Here is an 18,267-nt window from a genome sequence, read left to right as displayed (position 1 = left end):
GGAGGAGTGGGAAGAAGCAGGGGAAGGGGAGGAGGAATGCAAAGGAATACAAAGGAAAGACCAAGCAACAACAGACCCTGGAATCCTTACTAGGTTGCTTGGTTAACTATTCTATACTAACTACATAGTATGAGAGACAGGATAGTAAAGTAGAAGGCTCCTCCCCACCCACCCATCCCACCAGCCGAAGCTGGCCGGAAAATGGAAATGTACCATGTGGTATTGAAAAACCACATGGAATTTCTAGGGACAGAGAAACGAAGTATCAGACTACGTCTACTTGTGTTTGTGAGGGGAGTGTGTAAATGCTTGACGTTTATGTAATGAGGTGTTTATGTGTGTAGGTGGAGCCACAGTGTGAAAGTCTGTGGGGTGGTGCGGCAGCCTTGCCTGGCGCTTTCTAGGAAGGTAGCAGTCAATCAAGCCCCAGCTCCGTTCACTCCACTGAGTTAGAGTACTTTCCCTATGAGGGACGCCGTACCCTGTTTACCCCCTGCAACATTGACCCCTGGTAGTCCTGATGGTGACCAATAGTTGTCAGAACCCTAGACAACACAACCCGTCACAGGTCAAAAGTGGGAGTAGTGACCGTTAACTCAGGGTTATCTGTGGGTGTGGATATAGTGTAATGTAGTGTAAATGTGGACACAGTGTGGAAGTCAAGAGGTGGTGCAGCAGCCTTGCCTGGCGCTAACGAGGGAGGCAGCAGTCAATCAGGCCCCAGCTCCGTTCAGTCCACTGTAAAAGTGCACTTCCCACAACGGGGCGCCGCACACTATATGGTTACCCCCTGCAACAGTGAACCCTGGTACTTAATTCCCGATGATGATTACTATTGTCAGGGCTTCTGACTTTCCACAGCCTTTCACACGTCGAGAGTACTAGTAGTGACCGTTAACTCGGGGCTGTCTGTGTCATGTAGGGAGGGCATAGTGTATTCGCAAAAACACCCGGCACAAGACGATCAGAGGCACATTAAGTGAAAAACGCATTTGCTTACTCGGATATGAACAATGACAACCGGGGATTTGTTTCAAAATATTTATCAAGACGAATTTTGAAGGTCTCAATAGTACCTGAATCAACTACGCTCGATGGCAAACCATTCCAAATATTTATAACGCGATTAAAGAAAAAATGTTTGGCCTCATTTGTTTTGAATCTCTTTCCTACTATCTTGAACCCGTTGTTTCTGGTGAAGTTTGACCTGTCTAGTGTTAAGAAGTTATCGGGATGCATATTCGTGAATCCTTTAAAAATTTTAAAAAGTGTGATGAGGTCCCCACGTAATCGACGTTTCGTTAAAGAAAATAAATTTAGTTCTTTTAATCGTTCTTCGTATGGTTTATTATGTAATCTTGGGATCATTTTGGTTAATCGGCGCTGTATTCTTTCTAATTTCTCAATGTCTCTCTTATAATAAGGTGACCAGAATTGTACATTACATTCGAGATGCGGGCGTACAAGCGAATTATATAACGTTAGAATTATCTTTTCGGTTTTGAATGAGAACGATCTTCCGATAAATCCAATTAATTTATTTGCAGTTTTCACTACTTCGGTGCATTGATTACTTTGCTTGAGATCAGTTGATATTACGACGCCGAGATCTTTTTCTCTTTCTACGCACTTTATGGGGGCGTTCTCCATTGTGTAGCTCACTCGCGGATTACTATTTCCAATATGTAATACGTGACATTTGTTAATATTGAAGTTCATAAGCCATGTGTTGGACCATTCGACAGGGGTGTCTAGATCGCTTTGTAAAAGGTGACGCTGGGTTTCCGAGTCCGCCCTATTTGCAATTTTTGTATCGTCTGCGAATTTTGATATTTTACATTTAATATTTTCATCAATATCGTTTATATATATGATAAAAAGAATCGGTCCTAAGACTGATCCCTGAGGAACGCCACTACTTACGTTGGTCCAATCTGACGATTTGCCGTTAATTACTACCCGTTGTTTGCTGCCCGATAGCCAATCTTCGATCCATGATACTAGATTGCCAGTTATACCGTGAGCTTTTACTTTATTGATGAGGCGTTTGTGGGGAACTTTATCGAAGGCTTTTTGAAAATCTAAATAAATTACATCGACCGCCCTAGTGTCATCAAACAGGTTATATACATGGTGGAAAAAGTCGAGTAAGTTTGTGAGGCATGACCGTTTGTTTCTGAATCCGTGCTGAGAGTCTTTGATGATATTATTATTTTCGAGGAATGCTACCGTTTTATCTCTTATGAGCGATTCCATTAGCTTACTTACTATCGATGTGAGGCTTATTGGTCGATAATTCTGAGATTGAGACTTGTCACCTTTTTTAAATATAGGTGTAACGTTCGCGAGTTTGTGTTCCGGTGCTTAAAGATTTACAGAACAGCATGGAGAGTGGTTTAGTTAGTTCATTTTTAGCCTCTTTTATGACTCTTGGAGAGATTCTATCAGGGCCCGGCGTTTTGTTTACTTTGATTTTATTTATCGCTCTCAAAATTTCGTTTTCATCAAAAGTGCACGTGTTCAAAAAAGCGTTATTACTTAGAATGCAAGGAGTCGGTTGTCGTTCTGAATTATCTTCCTCTGTGAATACGGTTGAGAAGTATTTATTTAAGATGTTTGCCATCGAGGTATCGTCTTCGGTGTACTCGCCGTTTTGCTTTGTTAATGGACCAATTTCTGATGGTAGTGTTTTTTTCTTTCTGATATAACTGAAAAATTCTTTGGGATTAGATTTACTGCTATTAGCGATGTGAAGTTCGAGGTTTTTCTTACTTTTCTTAATGAGTACTTTGGAGTTACGGCGTAATCGGTCATGTTCGATCTTATCGCTGTTTTCTTTAGTGAGCTTATATTTATGGTATGCACGTTTTTTTAGCGAGAAGGCTATTTTTTATTTCCGTGTTCTACCATTTCGGTTTAGAGTTAGCAATCGAGCGCCTATTTCGTAGTGGATCAGATGCATCTACCGCTTTAGTAAGATTGTGTGTAAATATTTTCCACGCTTCGTTAATACTATTGTTACTCGAGAGCTCACTCCAATCGGTATGCTTAAGAATATTTCTAAGTTTTCTAAAGTTGGCCCTTTGGTAATCAGGTACTCTCTCTTTACTTTCTTTTACTTTAGATTTATTTATTTGAACACTGAAGGTGATCACCCGGTGGTCACTGCTGCTGAACTTGGGTCCTACTAATACATTACTGACGATGCTTTCATTCGTAGTTAAAACAAGATCTAAGATACAGAGGAGGAGGAGGAGGAGGAGGAGGAGGAGGAGGAGGAGGAGGAGGAGGAGAAGGAGGAGGAGGAGGAGAAGGAGGGGGAGGAGGAGAAGGAGGGCGAGGAGGAAGATAAGGGAAAGGAGAAGTAGGAGAGGGAGGAGGAAGAGGGGGAGGAGGGGTAGTTGGTGGAAGAAGATAATAAAAAGGAGAATTAGGAGGAGGAGGGGGAGGTAGGGGAGGTGGCAGGGGTGGAGGCGGCAAGAGAGGAGAAGGCAGGAGAGGTAGAGGCAGGAGGGGAGGAGGAAGAGGAGGCGGCAGGGGGAGGAGGCGGCAAGGGAGGAGGAGGCACGAGACGAGGGAGAAAAGGAGGAGGAGGAGGAGGAGGAGAGGGATTCGGGAGAGTGGAAGGTGACAGTGGTGGTAGAGGAGTAGGAGGAAGAGGCGGAAGAGGGGGAGGTGGAAACGGGGGTGGAGGAGGAGGAAGAAGAGGCGGAGCGAGGAGTGGAGTTGTGGGAGATTGTGACAGAGGGAGTGGGAGGGTGAAGTCAGACTGTGGTACCACGTTGTTTTCCAGGAATTGTTGTATCTTGTCTTGTATCTTGGTTATTCGAGCTGACTGTACGCAAAGCCGACACGAGTCATTTCCTTGAATGAAACACTGAGTGGCCATCTTAGATCGACAAGTAACGCACGTGAGAAGGTTGGAAGGCATACTTTATGAAAAGTGCAGACAAAAGTGATCTAGGACAAGAGTGGTTAATTACTCAGCAGGGGTTGACCAGTCAGGTGTGACACCAGGTGTGCGTCTGAAAGTAGGTGTGACCTGAAGGGATTAGCGGGGTCGGAGGAGGAGGAGGAGGACGAGAAAGAGGAGGAAAATTAGGGTAAAATGGAGCTGGAGTAGGAGGAGAAAGGTGAGGATGGGAAAAAAGAGGAGGAAGAGAAGAATGATGAGAAGGAGGAAGTGGAGGAAAAGGAGAAGGAGTAAGAGGAAGAAATGGAGGAGGAGAGAGAGGAGGAGGAGAATTAGTGTAAAATGGAGGTGGAGTAAGAAGAGGAAGATGGGGATGCGGAAAAGTAGGAAGGCCAGAAGGAGTAGAAGGAGAAGGTGGAGCATGCAGAAGAGGAGGAGGAGGAAAAGGAGAAGGAAGAGAAGGAGAATAAGGGTATAAAGAAATTAGAGTTGTAGGAGGAAAAAGAGGATGGGGAAAAGGAGGAGTAAGAGAATTAAAAGGAGAAGGAGGAAGTGGAGGAGATCGAGGAGAAGGAGAGGGATGAGGAGTAGGAGGAGGAGGAACAAGAAGAGGAGGAGGAGAAGGAGGAGTAGGAGGAGGAGGAGGAAGAATAGTTTTTCTTCTTCTCTTCTTCTTCTTCTTCTTCTTCTTCTTCTCCTTCTTTTTCTTTAATAATAATAATAATAATAATAATAATAATAATAATAATAATAATTATTATTATTATTATTATTATTATTATTATTATTATTATTATTATTATTATTATTATTATTATTATTATTACCATCATTATTAATATTATTATTATATGTTTTATACTAGAATTAGTAGTGTCAGTAGATGTAGGAGTACTAGCAGTAGTAGTAGTAGTAGTAGTAGTAGTAGTAGTAGTAGTAGTAGTAGTAGCAATAGTAGTATTAGTATAGTAGTAATGGAAGTTTTATTAGTACTGATAATACAAGTAGAAAGAGTACTAGCAGTGTAGTTATTGCAATAATAGTAATATTAGTAGTAGCAATGGTAGAAATAGTGTAAAAAAAATCACATTTATATTTACAATTATCACCAGCACCACAACCATCACCGCCACAACCACCACCACCAGCACAACCTTACCGTCACCATCCGTGGCCAAAGGATTACTGCCGAGGTCCAGCAGTGCCTTCACTGTCTGGGTGTGGCCACGCTTTGCAGCCTCCATCAGCGGTGTCATGTCAGTAGTGCCTCCACCTTCAATGTTTAAACCCGCCTGCAGTAAGTGAGGTAGCAGGTGGTAGTGGCCTTCGCTGGCAGCCAGACTGAGCAGACTGCATGACGCCACATCATTAGAAAAGACGGTGACATTAGGTCGGGCACCTTTGTCGAGTGACGACTTCACTCCTGCCTCGTCTCCTTTCTCCACAGCAGTGACCAGTTCCTGTGTGTGTGTGTGTGTGTGTGTGTGTGTGTGTGTGTGTGTGTGTGTGTGTGTGAAGAAAAATAACATCAATAATAACAATGTCAATAATAAAAATATATTAATGGTACTAATTGCATTAATAATCAGCAATATCCTCCCTATTATCATCATAATCACCAAATTACTTTCTTATAATGAAAAGGATTTTATTGTGAGCTTATATATAATCATTATCCTACTAGTATAATAAAAAAATAAATAAAAATGATAATAATGATAATAACAATAATAATAATAATAATAATAATAATAATAATAATAATAATAACAATAATAATAATAATAATAATAATAATAATAACAATAATAATAATAATAATAATAATGATAACAATAATAATAATAATAATAACAATAATAATAACAATAATAATAATATTAATATTAATAATAATAACAATAACAATAATAATAACAATAATAATAATAATAATAATAATAATAATAATAATAATAATAAGAAGAAGAAGAAGAAGAAGGAGAAGAAGAAGAAGAAGAAGAAGAAGAAGAAGAAGAAGAAGAAGAAGAAGAAGAAGAAGAAGAAGAAGAAGAATATAGTAATAATATTATTATTATTACAATCTTATTATTATTATTAGTGGAGCATATTCTGACCCTCTTCCCTTTTGCAGAGATCTCCATTTTTGGAGACTTCAATTTTCACCACCAGCTTTGGCTTTCCTCTCCCTTCACTGACCATCTTGGTGAACTAGCCTACAACTTTGCTATCGTTCACGACCTAGAGGAATTGGTGCAACACCCTACTTGTCTTCCTGACCGTCTTTGAGATACACCCAACATTCTTGACCTTTTCCTGACCTCTAATCCTTCTGCCTATGCTGTCACCCTTTTTTCTCAGTTGGGCTCATCTGATCACAATCTCATATCTGTATTTTGTCGTATCGCTCCAATCCCTCCTCAGGATCCCCCTAAGTGAAGGAGCCTCTGTCGTTTTGCCTCTACTAGTTGGGGGGATCTGAGGAGGTATTTTGCTGATTTTCCTTGGAATGACTAATGCTTCCGTGTCAGAGACCCCTCTTTGTGTGCTGAGCGCATAATGTAGGTAGTTGTGTCTGAGATGGAGGCGTATATTCCTAACTCTTTTTCTCAACCTAAACCTTCCAAACCTTGGTTTAACACAGCTTGTTCTCGTGCTATACACGATAGAGAGGTAGCCCACAAAAGGTACTTAAGCCTTCCATCACCAGAATCTCATGCATTAGCTCGTTCATTAACAGAAAGTGTCAAAACCTTTCAAGATCTAAATCCCTTCGTGATTTCTGGCATCTAGCCAAAAATATATCCAATAACTTTGCTTCTTCTTCTTTCCCTCCTTTATTTAAAACAGATGGCACCACTGCTATCACATCTATTTCTAAAGCTGAACTCTTCGCTCAGACTCTATCTTGGACGATTTTGGGTTTGTTCCTCCCTCTCCTCCACCCTCTGACTATTTCATGCTACCTATTAAAATTCTTTGCAATGATGTTCTCCATGCCCTTGCTGGCCTAAACCCTCGGAAGGCTTATGGACCTGATGGGGTCCCTCCTATTGTTCTCCGAAACCTCCGTGCTCCGTGCCTCCGTGCTTACACCATGCCTAGTGAAACTCTTTCAGCTTTGTGTGTCAAGATCTACCTTTCCTTGTTGCTAGAAGTTTGCCTACATTCAGCCTGTTCCTTTAAAGGGTGACCGTTCTAATCTCTTAACCTAGAGTCTTATTGCTTTAATTTCCTGCCTATTTAAAGTTTTTGAATCTATCCTCAACAGGATGATTCTTAAACATCTATCACTTCACAACCTTCTATCTGACCGCCAGTATGGGTTCTGTCAAGGCCACTCTACTGGTGATCTTCTGGCTTTCCTTACTGAGTCATGATCATTCTCTATTAGAGATTTTGGCGAAACTTTTGCTGTTGCCTTGGATATATCAAAAGCTTTTGATAGAGTCTGACACAAAGCTTTGATTTCCAATCTACCCTCCTATGGCTTCTATCCTTGTCTCTGCAATTTCATCTCAAGTTTCCTTTCTGCCTACATTCAGCCTGTTCCTTTAAAGGGTGACCGTTCTAATCTCTTAACCTAGAGTCTTATTGCTTTAATTTCCTGCCTATTTAAAGTTTTTGAATCTATCCTCAACAGGATGATTCTTAAACATCTATCACTTCACAACCTTCTATCTGACCGCCAGTATGGGTTCTGTCAAGGCCACTCTACTGGTGATCTTCTGGCTTTCCTTACTGAGTCATGATCATTCTCTATTAGAGATTTTGGCGAAACTTTTGCTGTTGCCTTGGATATATCAAAAGCTTTTGATAGAGTCTGACACAAAGCTTTGATTTCCAATCTACCCTCCTATGGCTTCTATCCTTGTCTCTGCAATTTCATCTCAAGTTTCCTTTCTGACCGTTCTATTGCTGCTGTGGTAAACGGTCACTGTACTTCTCTTAAATCTATTAACAGTGGTGTTCCTCAGGGTTTTGTTGTGTCACCCACTCCCTCCTTATTATTCATTAATGATCTTCTAAACTAAACTTGTCCTATCCACTCCTACGCTGATGATACCACTCTGCTATTTTCCATGTCTTTTCATAGACGTTTAACCCTTCAGGAGATAAACATTTCACGCAGGGAAGCTACAGAGCGCTTGACTTTTGATCTATCTAAAATTTCTGAATGGGGCAGAGCAAACTTGGTATTGTTCAATGCCTCAAAAACTTAATTTCTCCATTCATCAGCTCAACACAACCTTCCAGACAATTCTCCCCTCTTCTTCAATGACATTCAATGTTCCCCACTCTTCTACACTCACATCCTCGGTCTGTCTTTTACCTATAATCTTAACTGGAAACTTCACATCTCATCTCTAGCTAAAACAGCTTCTATGAAGTTAGGTGTTCTGAAACATCTCCGCCAGTTTTTCTAATCCCCCCCCCACCTGCTAACTCTGTACAAGAGCCTTATCCGTCCATGTATGGAGTGTGCTTCAAATCTCTGTGGGGTTCCACTCATACTGCTCTTCTAGACAGGATACAATCAAAAGCTTTTCGTCTCATAAACTCCTCTCCTCTAACTGACTGTCTTCAGCCTCTTTCTCACCACCGCAATGTTGCATCTCTAGCTGTCTTCTACCCCTATTTTCTTGCTAACTACTCTTCTGATCTTACTAATTGCATGCCTCCCTTCCTCCCCCAGCTTCACTGCGCAAGATTTTCTTCTTTCTCTCACCCCTATTCTGTCCACCTCTCTAACGCAAGAGTTAACCAGTATTTTCAGTAATTCATCCCTTTTTCTGTTAAATTCTGGAACTCCCTGCCTGCTTCTGTATTTTCACCTTCCTATGACTTGAGTTCCTTCAAGAGGGAGGTTTCAAGACACTTATCTATCAATTTTTGACTACTTCTTTGACCCTTTTATGGGACTGGCATTTTAGTGGGCTTTTTTTTTTTTTTATTGGATTTTTGTTGCCATTCGCCATTGTCCATCCTACATAAGACAAACTACTACTATTACTACTACTACTAGTACTACTACTACTACTACTACTAGTATTACTATTACTACGACAACTTGTAATAATATTACAATATAATAGTATAATATTTATGATAAAGATAATGATAATGATGATGATGTTAAAAAGGCGGTGATGATAAAGATGAAAGACGTTAACCCTAGATCACTATCACTAGTTACACTATCACCAAACTTGGTTTTCTCATACCCATTTTGGAAAATTGAAAAACTATACCAAATTCAAAGATCTAAGAAAGTAAACATTAAAACACTTTATTTTCGGTATATAAGTAATACCTAGACCTATTATTTAATACTTTTCCCTTAATTACGTTTTTCAATCAATAAAAAGTAAATAAGTATATAAATTGAAAAATATGACAAAATATAGAAAAATATTCATTAAAGAAAACTAAACCTCAGATTTCCTTTTTCTTTTATAGTTTTCTTACAGATGGATTAGCTCTACTCTCAGAGAGTAATCCAACTAAACTAGGGTGTTAGAAACCCGATCTGTAAATAAAACGGGAGCAGTAAGCTTGGGTGTAAGGCATCCGAATGGTAATTTATGAAAAAAAAGAAAAAGGACGCGCGGCATAGAAAGATGACTCGCCTTTGTCTGAGCTTATAAAACACTGAAGGTACTGAAAAGTACAGGTCGGTTGTCACATTGGAACATCACGTGATCAGTGTGACTTCACTAGCCCCGGGTGTCTCACACACGAGATTACTTTTCTAGAGTTAAAGGTACATATGATAATACTGATAATTAAAGTTATAGAAAAATATAACAAGAAAATCAAGGTGAAAAATAATGATAATGATAATGATATTTTTTCTTAATAATTAATTTAGGTAGTGAAATGATGATAAGATGTAATAATAAAAATACAACTACCTCTTTTAGGACTACTTCTACTACTAGTACTACTACTGCTACTTCTTCTATTACTACTACTACTACTACTAAACCAGGTCATCCAATCACATATTGCTTTGGTATCTGTACCGTTTGAGCTTTGAAGCAGATCGTAAAAGAGATTGCATAAGTCCATCCTACTGCCCCTCTCCTGTCCTACCTCGTCAAGCGGGTTGTGTCCAGCATTATTTTGCACTCTCGGATCACCCCCTTGCTGCACCAGCCATTGCAGACATGTCACGCTACCCCCGTCCGCAGCACGGTGCATGGGTGTATTGCCATAACTGTCCCTGGCGGTGAGGGACCAACCAGCACCTGCCAGCTGCTTAAGTACCTCCACGTGGCCTTTAAAACTGGCGGCGTGCACCGGGGTGTGTGCCTCGAGGTGTGCGGGAGTGGGAGGGGTGACGGGGATGAGGGCCGCCACACACTGCTGGTGACCCCGCCATGCAGCAATGTGTAGGGCTGTCCATCCTGTGTGTTTTTTTTTTTTTTTTGTGTGTGTGTGTGCATATGTGTGTGTGTGATGAGATGAGACTATATTACCATTACTCAACTATATTATTATTATTATTATTATTATTATTATTATTTTTATTATTATTATTATTATTATTATTATTATTATTATTATTATTATTATTACTATTATTCTGTGTATTATTTTTATCTATATATTTGTTCATCTGTTTGTTTCAACCACCTTGTCACATTCTTGTTCCATAGCTAAATATTTTGAGTAAGTCCTCTTCAGCTCCTACATCCTTCCTTCTTTTACATCTCCTCCTCCTCCCCTTTTTTTCCCTTCCTCTTATTCTTCCTCCTCCTCCTCTTTCTCCTCCTCCTCCTCCTCCTCTTCCTTATCCTCCTTCTCCTCCACATTTTTTTCTTTCTCCACTTCATTTTTCTCATCTTCTCAAGAGAAAGAGGAGGAGAAAAAGAAGAGAAAAAGAAGGAGTTGGAGAATGAGGAGCAGAAAAAGAAGTAGAGAAGGAGAGGAAAGTAGCAGGGAAATTGCCATGGGAGTCGCCCTTCCTAAAATGTCATGCCATGGGAGTCGCCAAAAATAGCGACTCCCATGGCATGCCATTTTAGGAAGGGCGATTCCCATGGCAATTTTCTGGAGGCCTCAGTGGCAATCTATTTCACAATGGCGACCCTGGCTGTAAATTAACGCCGGGGGGATCATTCACGGTGACGTCACCAGGGGTCATGTTAAGGGGGAAGGTGGAGGGGGCGACGGCGACGGCGACGGTGACGGCGGCGCAGACGGGGAGAGGTGGGGGCATGTGTCATTATCCTTCGGTGATTATGGAGTGACTACATAAATCAATAATGGTGGGTGAGAAGTAATTGAATGGGAAAAAGGGGGGGAGGAGGAGGGAGACTGAACGCATCAGGCAAGGCAGGCGGTGGGGATCGCTGACGGCTTGATGTCAGGATCGCCATCACACATGTGGTTTGGATGTTCCTGGTGGCATTACTGTGGAGGCCTCCCTTTCACTCCATGGCTCCTGGACGGCTAGGTTGGTTTGAGTCTTGCCATCATGTGTTCCTTCCGACATCTCAGTACATTCCAATTTTTTTTTTCTTTATGTAGGAAGGACACTGGCCAGGGGTAACAAAAATATAATAAAAAAAATGCCCACTGAAATGCCAGTCCCATAAAAGGGTCAAAGCAGTGGTCAAAAATTGATGGATAAGTGTCTTGAAACCTTCCCCTTGAAGGAATTCAAGTCATAGGAAGGTGGAAATACAGAAGCAGGCAGGGAGTTCCAGAGTTTACCAGAGAAAGGGATGAATGATTGAGAATACTGGTTAACTCTTGCATTAGAGAGGTGGACAGAATAGGGGTGAGAGAAAGAAGAAAGTCTTGTGCAGCAAGGCTGCGGAAGGAGGGGAGGCATGCAGTTAGTAGGATCAGAAGAGCAGTTAGCATGAATATAGCGGTAGAACACAGCTAGATATGCAACATTGCGGCAGTGAGAGAGAGGCTGAAGACAGTCAGTTAGAGGAGAGGAGTCGATGAGACGATAAGCTTTTGATTCCACCCTGTCTAGAAGAGCAGTATGAGTGGAACCCTCCCAGACATATGAAGCATACTCCATACATGGATGGATAAGGCCCGTCTACAGAGTTAGCAACTGGGGGGGTGAGAAAAGCTGGCGGAGACGTCTCAGAACACCTAACTTCATAGAAGCTGTTTTAGCTAGAGATGAGATGTGAAGTTTCCAGTTCAGATTATAAGTAAAGGACAGACCGAGGATGTTCAGTGTAGAAGAGCGGGACAGTTGAGTGTCATTGAAGAAAAGAGGATAGTCGTCTGGAAGGTTGTGTCGAGTTGATAGATGGAGGAATTGAGTTTTTGAGGCATTGAACAATACCAAGTTTGCTCTGCCCCAATCAGAAATTTTAGAAAGATCAGAAGTCAGGCGTTCTGTGGCTTCCCTGCGTGATATGTTTACCTCCTGAAGGGTTGGACGTCTATGAAAAGACGTGGAAAAGTGCAGGGTGGTATTATCAGCGTAGGAGTGGATAGGACAAGAAGTTTGGTTTAGAAGATCATTAATGAATAATTAGAAGAGAGTGGGTAACAGGACAGAACCATGAGGAACACCACTGTTAATAGATTTAGGAGAAGAACTGTGACCGTCTACCACAGCAGCAATAGAACGGTCAGAAAGGAAACTTGAGATGAAGTTACAGAGAGAAGGATAGAAACCGTAGGAGGGTAGTTTGGAAATCACAGCTTTTTACCAGACTCTATCAAAAGCTTTTGATATGTCCAAGGCAACAGCAAAAGTTTCACCAAAATCTCTAAAAAAGGATGACCAAGACTCAGTAAGGAAAGCCAGAAGATCACCAGTAGAGCGGCCCTGACGGAACCCATACTGGCGATCAGATAGAAGGTTGTGAAGTGATAGATATTTAAGAATCTTCCCACCACTTGATGGTCAAGATCAGCGGAAGGAAAGGGAGTGGGGGAGGACTGAACGTGTCAGGAAAATGGGTGGCGACGCCACCAGGGGCCATGCGGCCTTTATTTTTGGGCGGGAACGGGAAGTTGAACGGGAAGGGCTATAGAATGGCACGCCCTAGTTGAACGCGCGATTCCTGAACGGCCAGGGTGGCGAGTCTTGTCATCACGTGTTCCCTCCGACATCTCAGTACATTCCAGAGTCCTGATACTTCCCGATGGTCAAGGTCTTCGTGACTACCCACGCGGTTCCGTTACCTGCGATCCCTTTATCTGGACGAAGCGTCTGTGATGGCTGGAGCGGCGGCTGTCGCCTTCACTTTCGCTGACCGCCCGCGGTGTGGGCTATTTCGCCGACGTAATACATATGACGGATGGTCACCTTATTATTATCATTATTATTATTATTATCATTATTATTATTAAAAGGATTTTACAGAGTCGATTGGACATTTTATATTTATTAGGGCAAATACAGCTCATTGATTTATTTGGACAAATACATCTCATTCATTAAAAACGGTTAAAAACGCGAATTGAAGGCGAAGAGATCATCGTCATCGCTGTCAATGACGGGCGTAGTTTTAATAACTCTAGGAATCACCTTCTTATGAGGAACGGGTGGGGCACTGGGAGTTTTGGTGTGCTGACATCCTCTGGTGTGTTAGGGGGCACATTTGATTTATTTATTTATTTTTTCTGTTTTCCTGCGACTTCTTCACCTCCTGGCCTTCATTGCCGCCTACAGCCGACTCATCTGACCGCCATGGCGGGCGGCAGCATTAGCGATTCCGGAGGTAGCGGCCGCGACTGCTGCTGTGGCTGCCGTTGCAGCTGTGGCTGCTGCTGCGACTGCTGCAGCTCCTGTCCTGATGGGACATCAGGGGGTGGGCTTACTGGCAGCGGTGGCATGTCATCATTGCTATAGATCAATTTCTTCTTTGCAGGCTTCGACATTCTCTCTCCGACAAGCTTGTCAGCTTGCTCCATTTTTGGAGATGAGTCCTCAACGTCTGATTGGGTTAAGTGGCGATGGCGAAGTGACGTTTATCCGTCAGCAATTACCCTATATTGACCCCTTTCTTACACCCCACACCTTTTCCCCTATCTACCTTATTACTGCTTTACAGATGTTATGACACTTCACTCAGTTGCCGGCCGGACAAAACGTAGGCATGTAATGCGGCATTTTACGAAATATTACGTAAGCCATTGCAGGTTTTAATGTATTCCAACTCAGTAGAAGGCAAAAGAACATGCAATAAATACCACACACGAGGGAATTCAACCCCTGAAATCAATAGATTAATGTGCTAATTTTCATATGTGGACAAGTTTGCATAAAATTATGTAAGACGTCGGAATTGTATTTGGGATGTAAGTTATAGCTATTGTAATAGCCTATGGTCTGACTTTGAAAATTAAGATAAACAGTAATCCAGTGGCCCATGGTCTCTGAGCCACTCAATGTATTTATAATGAAAACCTACCTTTTCTTGATAGAAAACAGCCTTCGCCTGTTTTCTGGCAAGATTTATCAGCTCTGTCACACGGCGTTGCTTGTGACAGCCTAAAACATAAACTCGATCGCCCAAGATGCCTGCTAGACCGGTTTGTATTTCATGTGCATTCATGACGGCTTATGCGCGGACAATGCAGTGAACGTAACGATAATGATCAATTTCTATGACACCTCTAGTGTCGGCGAAAAACATGATGACGCGGTTGTGATTACGTCCCTTAGCGTAATTCTTAGATTCCATGATTTATCCAGAGAGATGGCATTGTGCACGTTTTCCGTCACAAAGTTAAAGAAACATACTCTCCGACCTTTATTAAAAGCATCAAATGTTAGGGAATTATGCGTGTCCAATCCTAGTGACTCAAGGGTCGTATAAAATAATTTTGATGCGTGATGCGGGAATGAGCTGCGAACGTTATAAAAGGTCACCCCGTTCACGGTAATATGTACATGTAACAGATCGGCGTGATGAAAATATAAACCATTCTTATCAATTACGCCCTGTAAGCTGTCTATATCAACTATTGCCATGGTAAAATTCTAAGGTATGATTTGCTCGAAAGGTAATTCGGCAATCAGACGTTTGATTGGCGGCTAACACATACGTCTTATTGAGCGTCCTATTGAGTGTGTATTGCATTAGATTTAGAGTCAAGGAGTTATTTAACGATTCTAAGGAGGTCGGATGCGGAGTGACGCGGTCAACCCATAACTTAACCATCTCGAGCTTAAATTTGAAACTGCTGGCATCCTGGTGTGAATTAAGAATCCATGTTTTGTTAGCCAACTCTAATCGAATTCTCACATCGACAGAGTCAAGCAGATAAGCGTTCAGACTTGATATATCCGAAAACAAAGGCGCAGTCATTGCAAGGCCGTGCATTTTCCAATTTTTAAAAATTTCTTTCTCATCTTTATTCCCCCCGTGAAATAGTCTTCTTTAAATTTATTGATTATGCCTTTTGATCCATCATAATCACAGTGGTAGAAGGCGACGCGACCGAGAGAGTCAATTTTATTCTGAGGAATTGTTGTAATCATTTTAATGAAGGCGTGATAGTTGAACAAAGAGGATGACTCCACAAGCTGTTCGTTAAAATAACAAGTGGCGGGCTTCGCCACCCTAACTCGCAATTCTAGAGACAGCGTTGATAGATCCAAAAATTGTCTAAATTCAATGTAAGGGTCGTTAATCCCCGCATGATTATTAGCATTAACATCTAAATTAACGGCAAATACGTCCAACTTTTTCCTCACAACGACTGACGATTCGATGATATGCAGGCGATTCATCCGCGGGAAATTCTCACTCACAGCCGTCAGGTAATTGCTCAGGAGGGTGAAGGTCGCTCCACCCTGCACATCCGGCCCGTAATGAGTCACATTCGCGACTAAGCTAAATATTGAAGATATCTGCTTTATAACAAGTCTTTCTTTTAAGTTGCCTGGTAGGCTGTTTTCTCTTTTTTTTTCCGACTCTAACTTTCCTCTTTTTCATTATTACTTGTCCACCTCGAGCTATTCTTTCGCCCACACCCTTCACGGCGGCGACGCCTCTATTTCTTAATGATTCGCGAAGTCGTTTCCCCGCTAAAACATCTGTTAATAAACCTTTTCCCATTTGGAGCGCTTCGGGTGCCACAGTGCGCATGAAAAAGAGAATTGCTCTTTTACCAAAGCTGCTCAAAACGGAAAATAGGCCACCACCTCTTCTTGAATAGGGTGGAATAAGAACCCGGATTGCTTTGTGTAGAAAGTAAGTCATATTCCGCTCGAGTTAGAGGTGTAAACGATTTCGTCATGATGACTACCACGTCACGAATAAGACACCAAGCATAATCACCGGCTATTTATTTTTGTCTTATATGCAGTAAGAGTGTAATTGATTTACCCCTCCCAAAGTGAATGTGCTGGCAAACTTGATCTGGGAGTTGAATCGCAATCGAATCGATTATAGTTTTACTGAGCGATTTATACGCAGTTTGATGAAAATCTTTACCGCCGGCGGATTCCATGCTAATGATGTCTAATAAGTTGACATGCTGACCGCCATATATCGTCGGTGACACAGAGTCAACGTAAAATAGTGCGAAATCTATTCCCAAATCCATTCAAGGTGGGAAAGGTGCGGGAATGAAGGGGGAGTCGTTTTCAGCGTATGAACTGTACAAATTATACTTGGCGTAATAATACCGTAATAAATACCGGTCATACTCAGTCTTCATACTGGTTTTTAGTTCTGCGGCCAATTCGATATTAATGACGTCAACCATATACCCAGTATCGCCCACCTCCGTGCTCGTTCGAGGTGTGTATGTATAGAGTTTATACATGCGTGTTTCATCGGCGTGGGCAATGGCCCAAATCTCAATACTGCAAGCATAATCACCCACCACTAGACCCAAGAACTGTTTTGGATAGAAGCAATTTATCACACCTACTGCATATTCCTTATTTGGATCAAGATGGATGGGGGGAGTGATTCTATTTTCAAAGCGATGGGACTGGTTATGGGGGTAGACGTCGGTGTTGCTCAGACTCGTCAAATACAGATAATGCTCTGCTCCCGCTGAAAATGAAATGAAAATGAAAATGAAAATGAAAATAAATAATATCGACCATCCCAGTTAAGGAATATATTTATACTCGATTCGTCAAACACATATCAAATTTATTTTAAAATTTTACATGATATAGTTTATTCAGGGTTCCTCACCAGAATAGTTTCAACTCCAAAAAGTTGAAGACGCTTCGCCAGCCCTTCCACCATCGGCAGGTAATTATTCGCCCACTCATCCTGGAAGCGAAACCTGCACCCCATTCCTTCCGGGATGATAATTTGCTTCACTTCAGTGTTCGCCATGGCTAGCAGGGCAATCTTTTTCAGGAAATTCTGGAAGTGTTGACGTTTATTCACGCTTGTATCGATCTTGAGTCCTTCCACGTAAAGCAAATCCTTCGATATCGCAATTGCCTGTCGCGTCTTCTCGTTACCCTCGACGTCCTCGTCCCAACCATATTGAGTCACGCAGGCCACCAGGTGAGGGAGATTTACGCTTCCTGTGGGAGGCGTGTGGATAATAATACGTCCTGGTTCATCTCTCGTGTCTGCCGTGGCCCGATGAAGCATGTAGAGTCTCTTTCTAGCCGCATGCGTATTCTCGTAACGAGAATGGGGTAACGAGAAGGCGAGACAGGCAATTGCGATATCGAAGGATTTGCTTTACGTGGAAGGACTCAAGATCGATACAAGCGTGAATAAACGTCAACACTTCCAGAATTTCCTGAAAAAGATAAATCGTTTCGAGGTCCCGCGCAATCCCGCTCGGTTCGGTGAAGACTGCATTTACCGTGTAAGCAATATAACAGCGACGATCGCCGTCGGTCAGCTTACCCTCGACCACCTTCATCTTGACGACTAACTGGAGGATAAATCCACATGTCGAACTTTCTGTGAGGGGAGTGAGGGAGAAATGTGACATCGCGGGCATTTATTCGCACGTATTAGTCGATATTACACCTCTTGCGTATTAGAATTATTTTTTTCAAATTGACTCAAGTGCTATTTTTTTTTATCTTTGTTGATGGGAAGGGACAGAGGGCGAGGAACATACTATTTAGTAGGGGATGTGGGTGATGGGGACGAACCTTTTTTTGACCATAACCCTTATCAATTATCCATCTGTAGGTCTGCACCCTGACGCGCCTAACACGTGCATGTCAACGACTCATGTGTTATTGATTTACTTACTCGTTTACAGAGTAAGACGGAGCCTTTCATTTTAATATGCTTCCCAGGTGTGCTTGATCCCGCCGCCTATCAGTATACTTCCTTGAGCCGTATTTCTGATGGCGCCCGTGGGGAGTTGCGCCAAGCGAAGTAGCTTTGACAATAATGGACGCTTATCAGCTGAAAGTC

At 42.0% G+C, this 18,267-nt stretch overlaps 1 protein-coding gene across 1 annotated transcript in view; it reads right to left on the bottom strand.

Annotated features, from left to right (window-relative positions):
• LOC135094661 (ankyrin-2-like) overlaps nucleotides 1–18,267 on the bottom strand; it is a 179,058-nt gene that overhangs the window by 83,773 nt on the left and 77,018 nt on the right. The window contains exon 4 of the mRNA XM_063994942.1: nucleotides 5,073–5,373. Coding sequence (XP_063851012.1) covers nucleotides 5,073–5,373 — 301 coding nt within the window. The remainder of the gene's footprint in view (nucleotides 1–5,072; nucleotides 5,374–18,267) is intronic.

This window comes from Scylla paramamosain, chromosome 46, assembly GCF_035594125.1.
Source record: "Scylla paramamosain isolate STU-SP2022 chromosome 46, ASM3559412v1, whole genome shotgun sequence".
In the NCBI taxonomy this organism is placed as follows: Eukaryota; Metazoa; Arthropoda; class Malacostraca; order Decapoda; family Portunidae; genus Scylla; species Scylla paramamosain.
The sequence above is the reverse complement of the archived record's forward strand: the minus strand, read 5'-3'. Positions and strand labels throughout refer to the sequence as shown.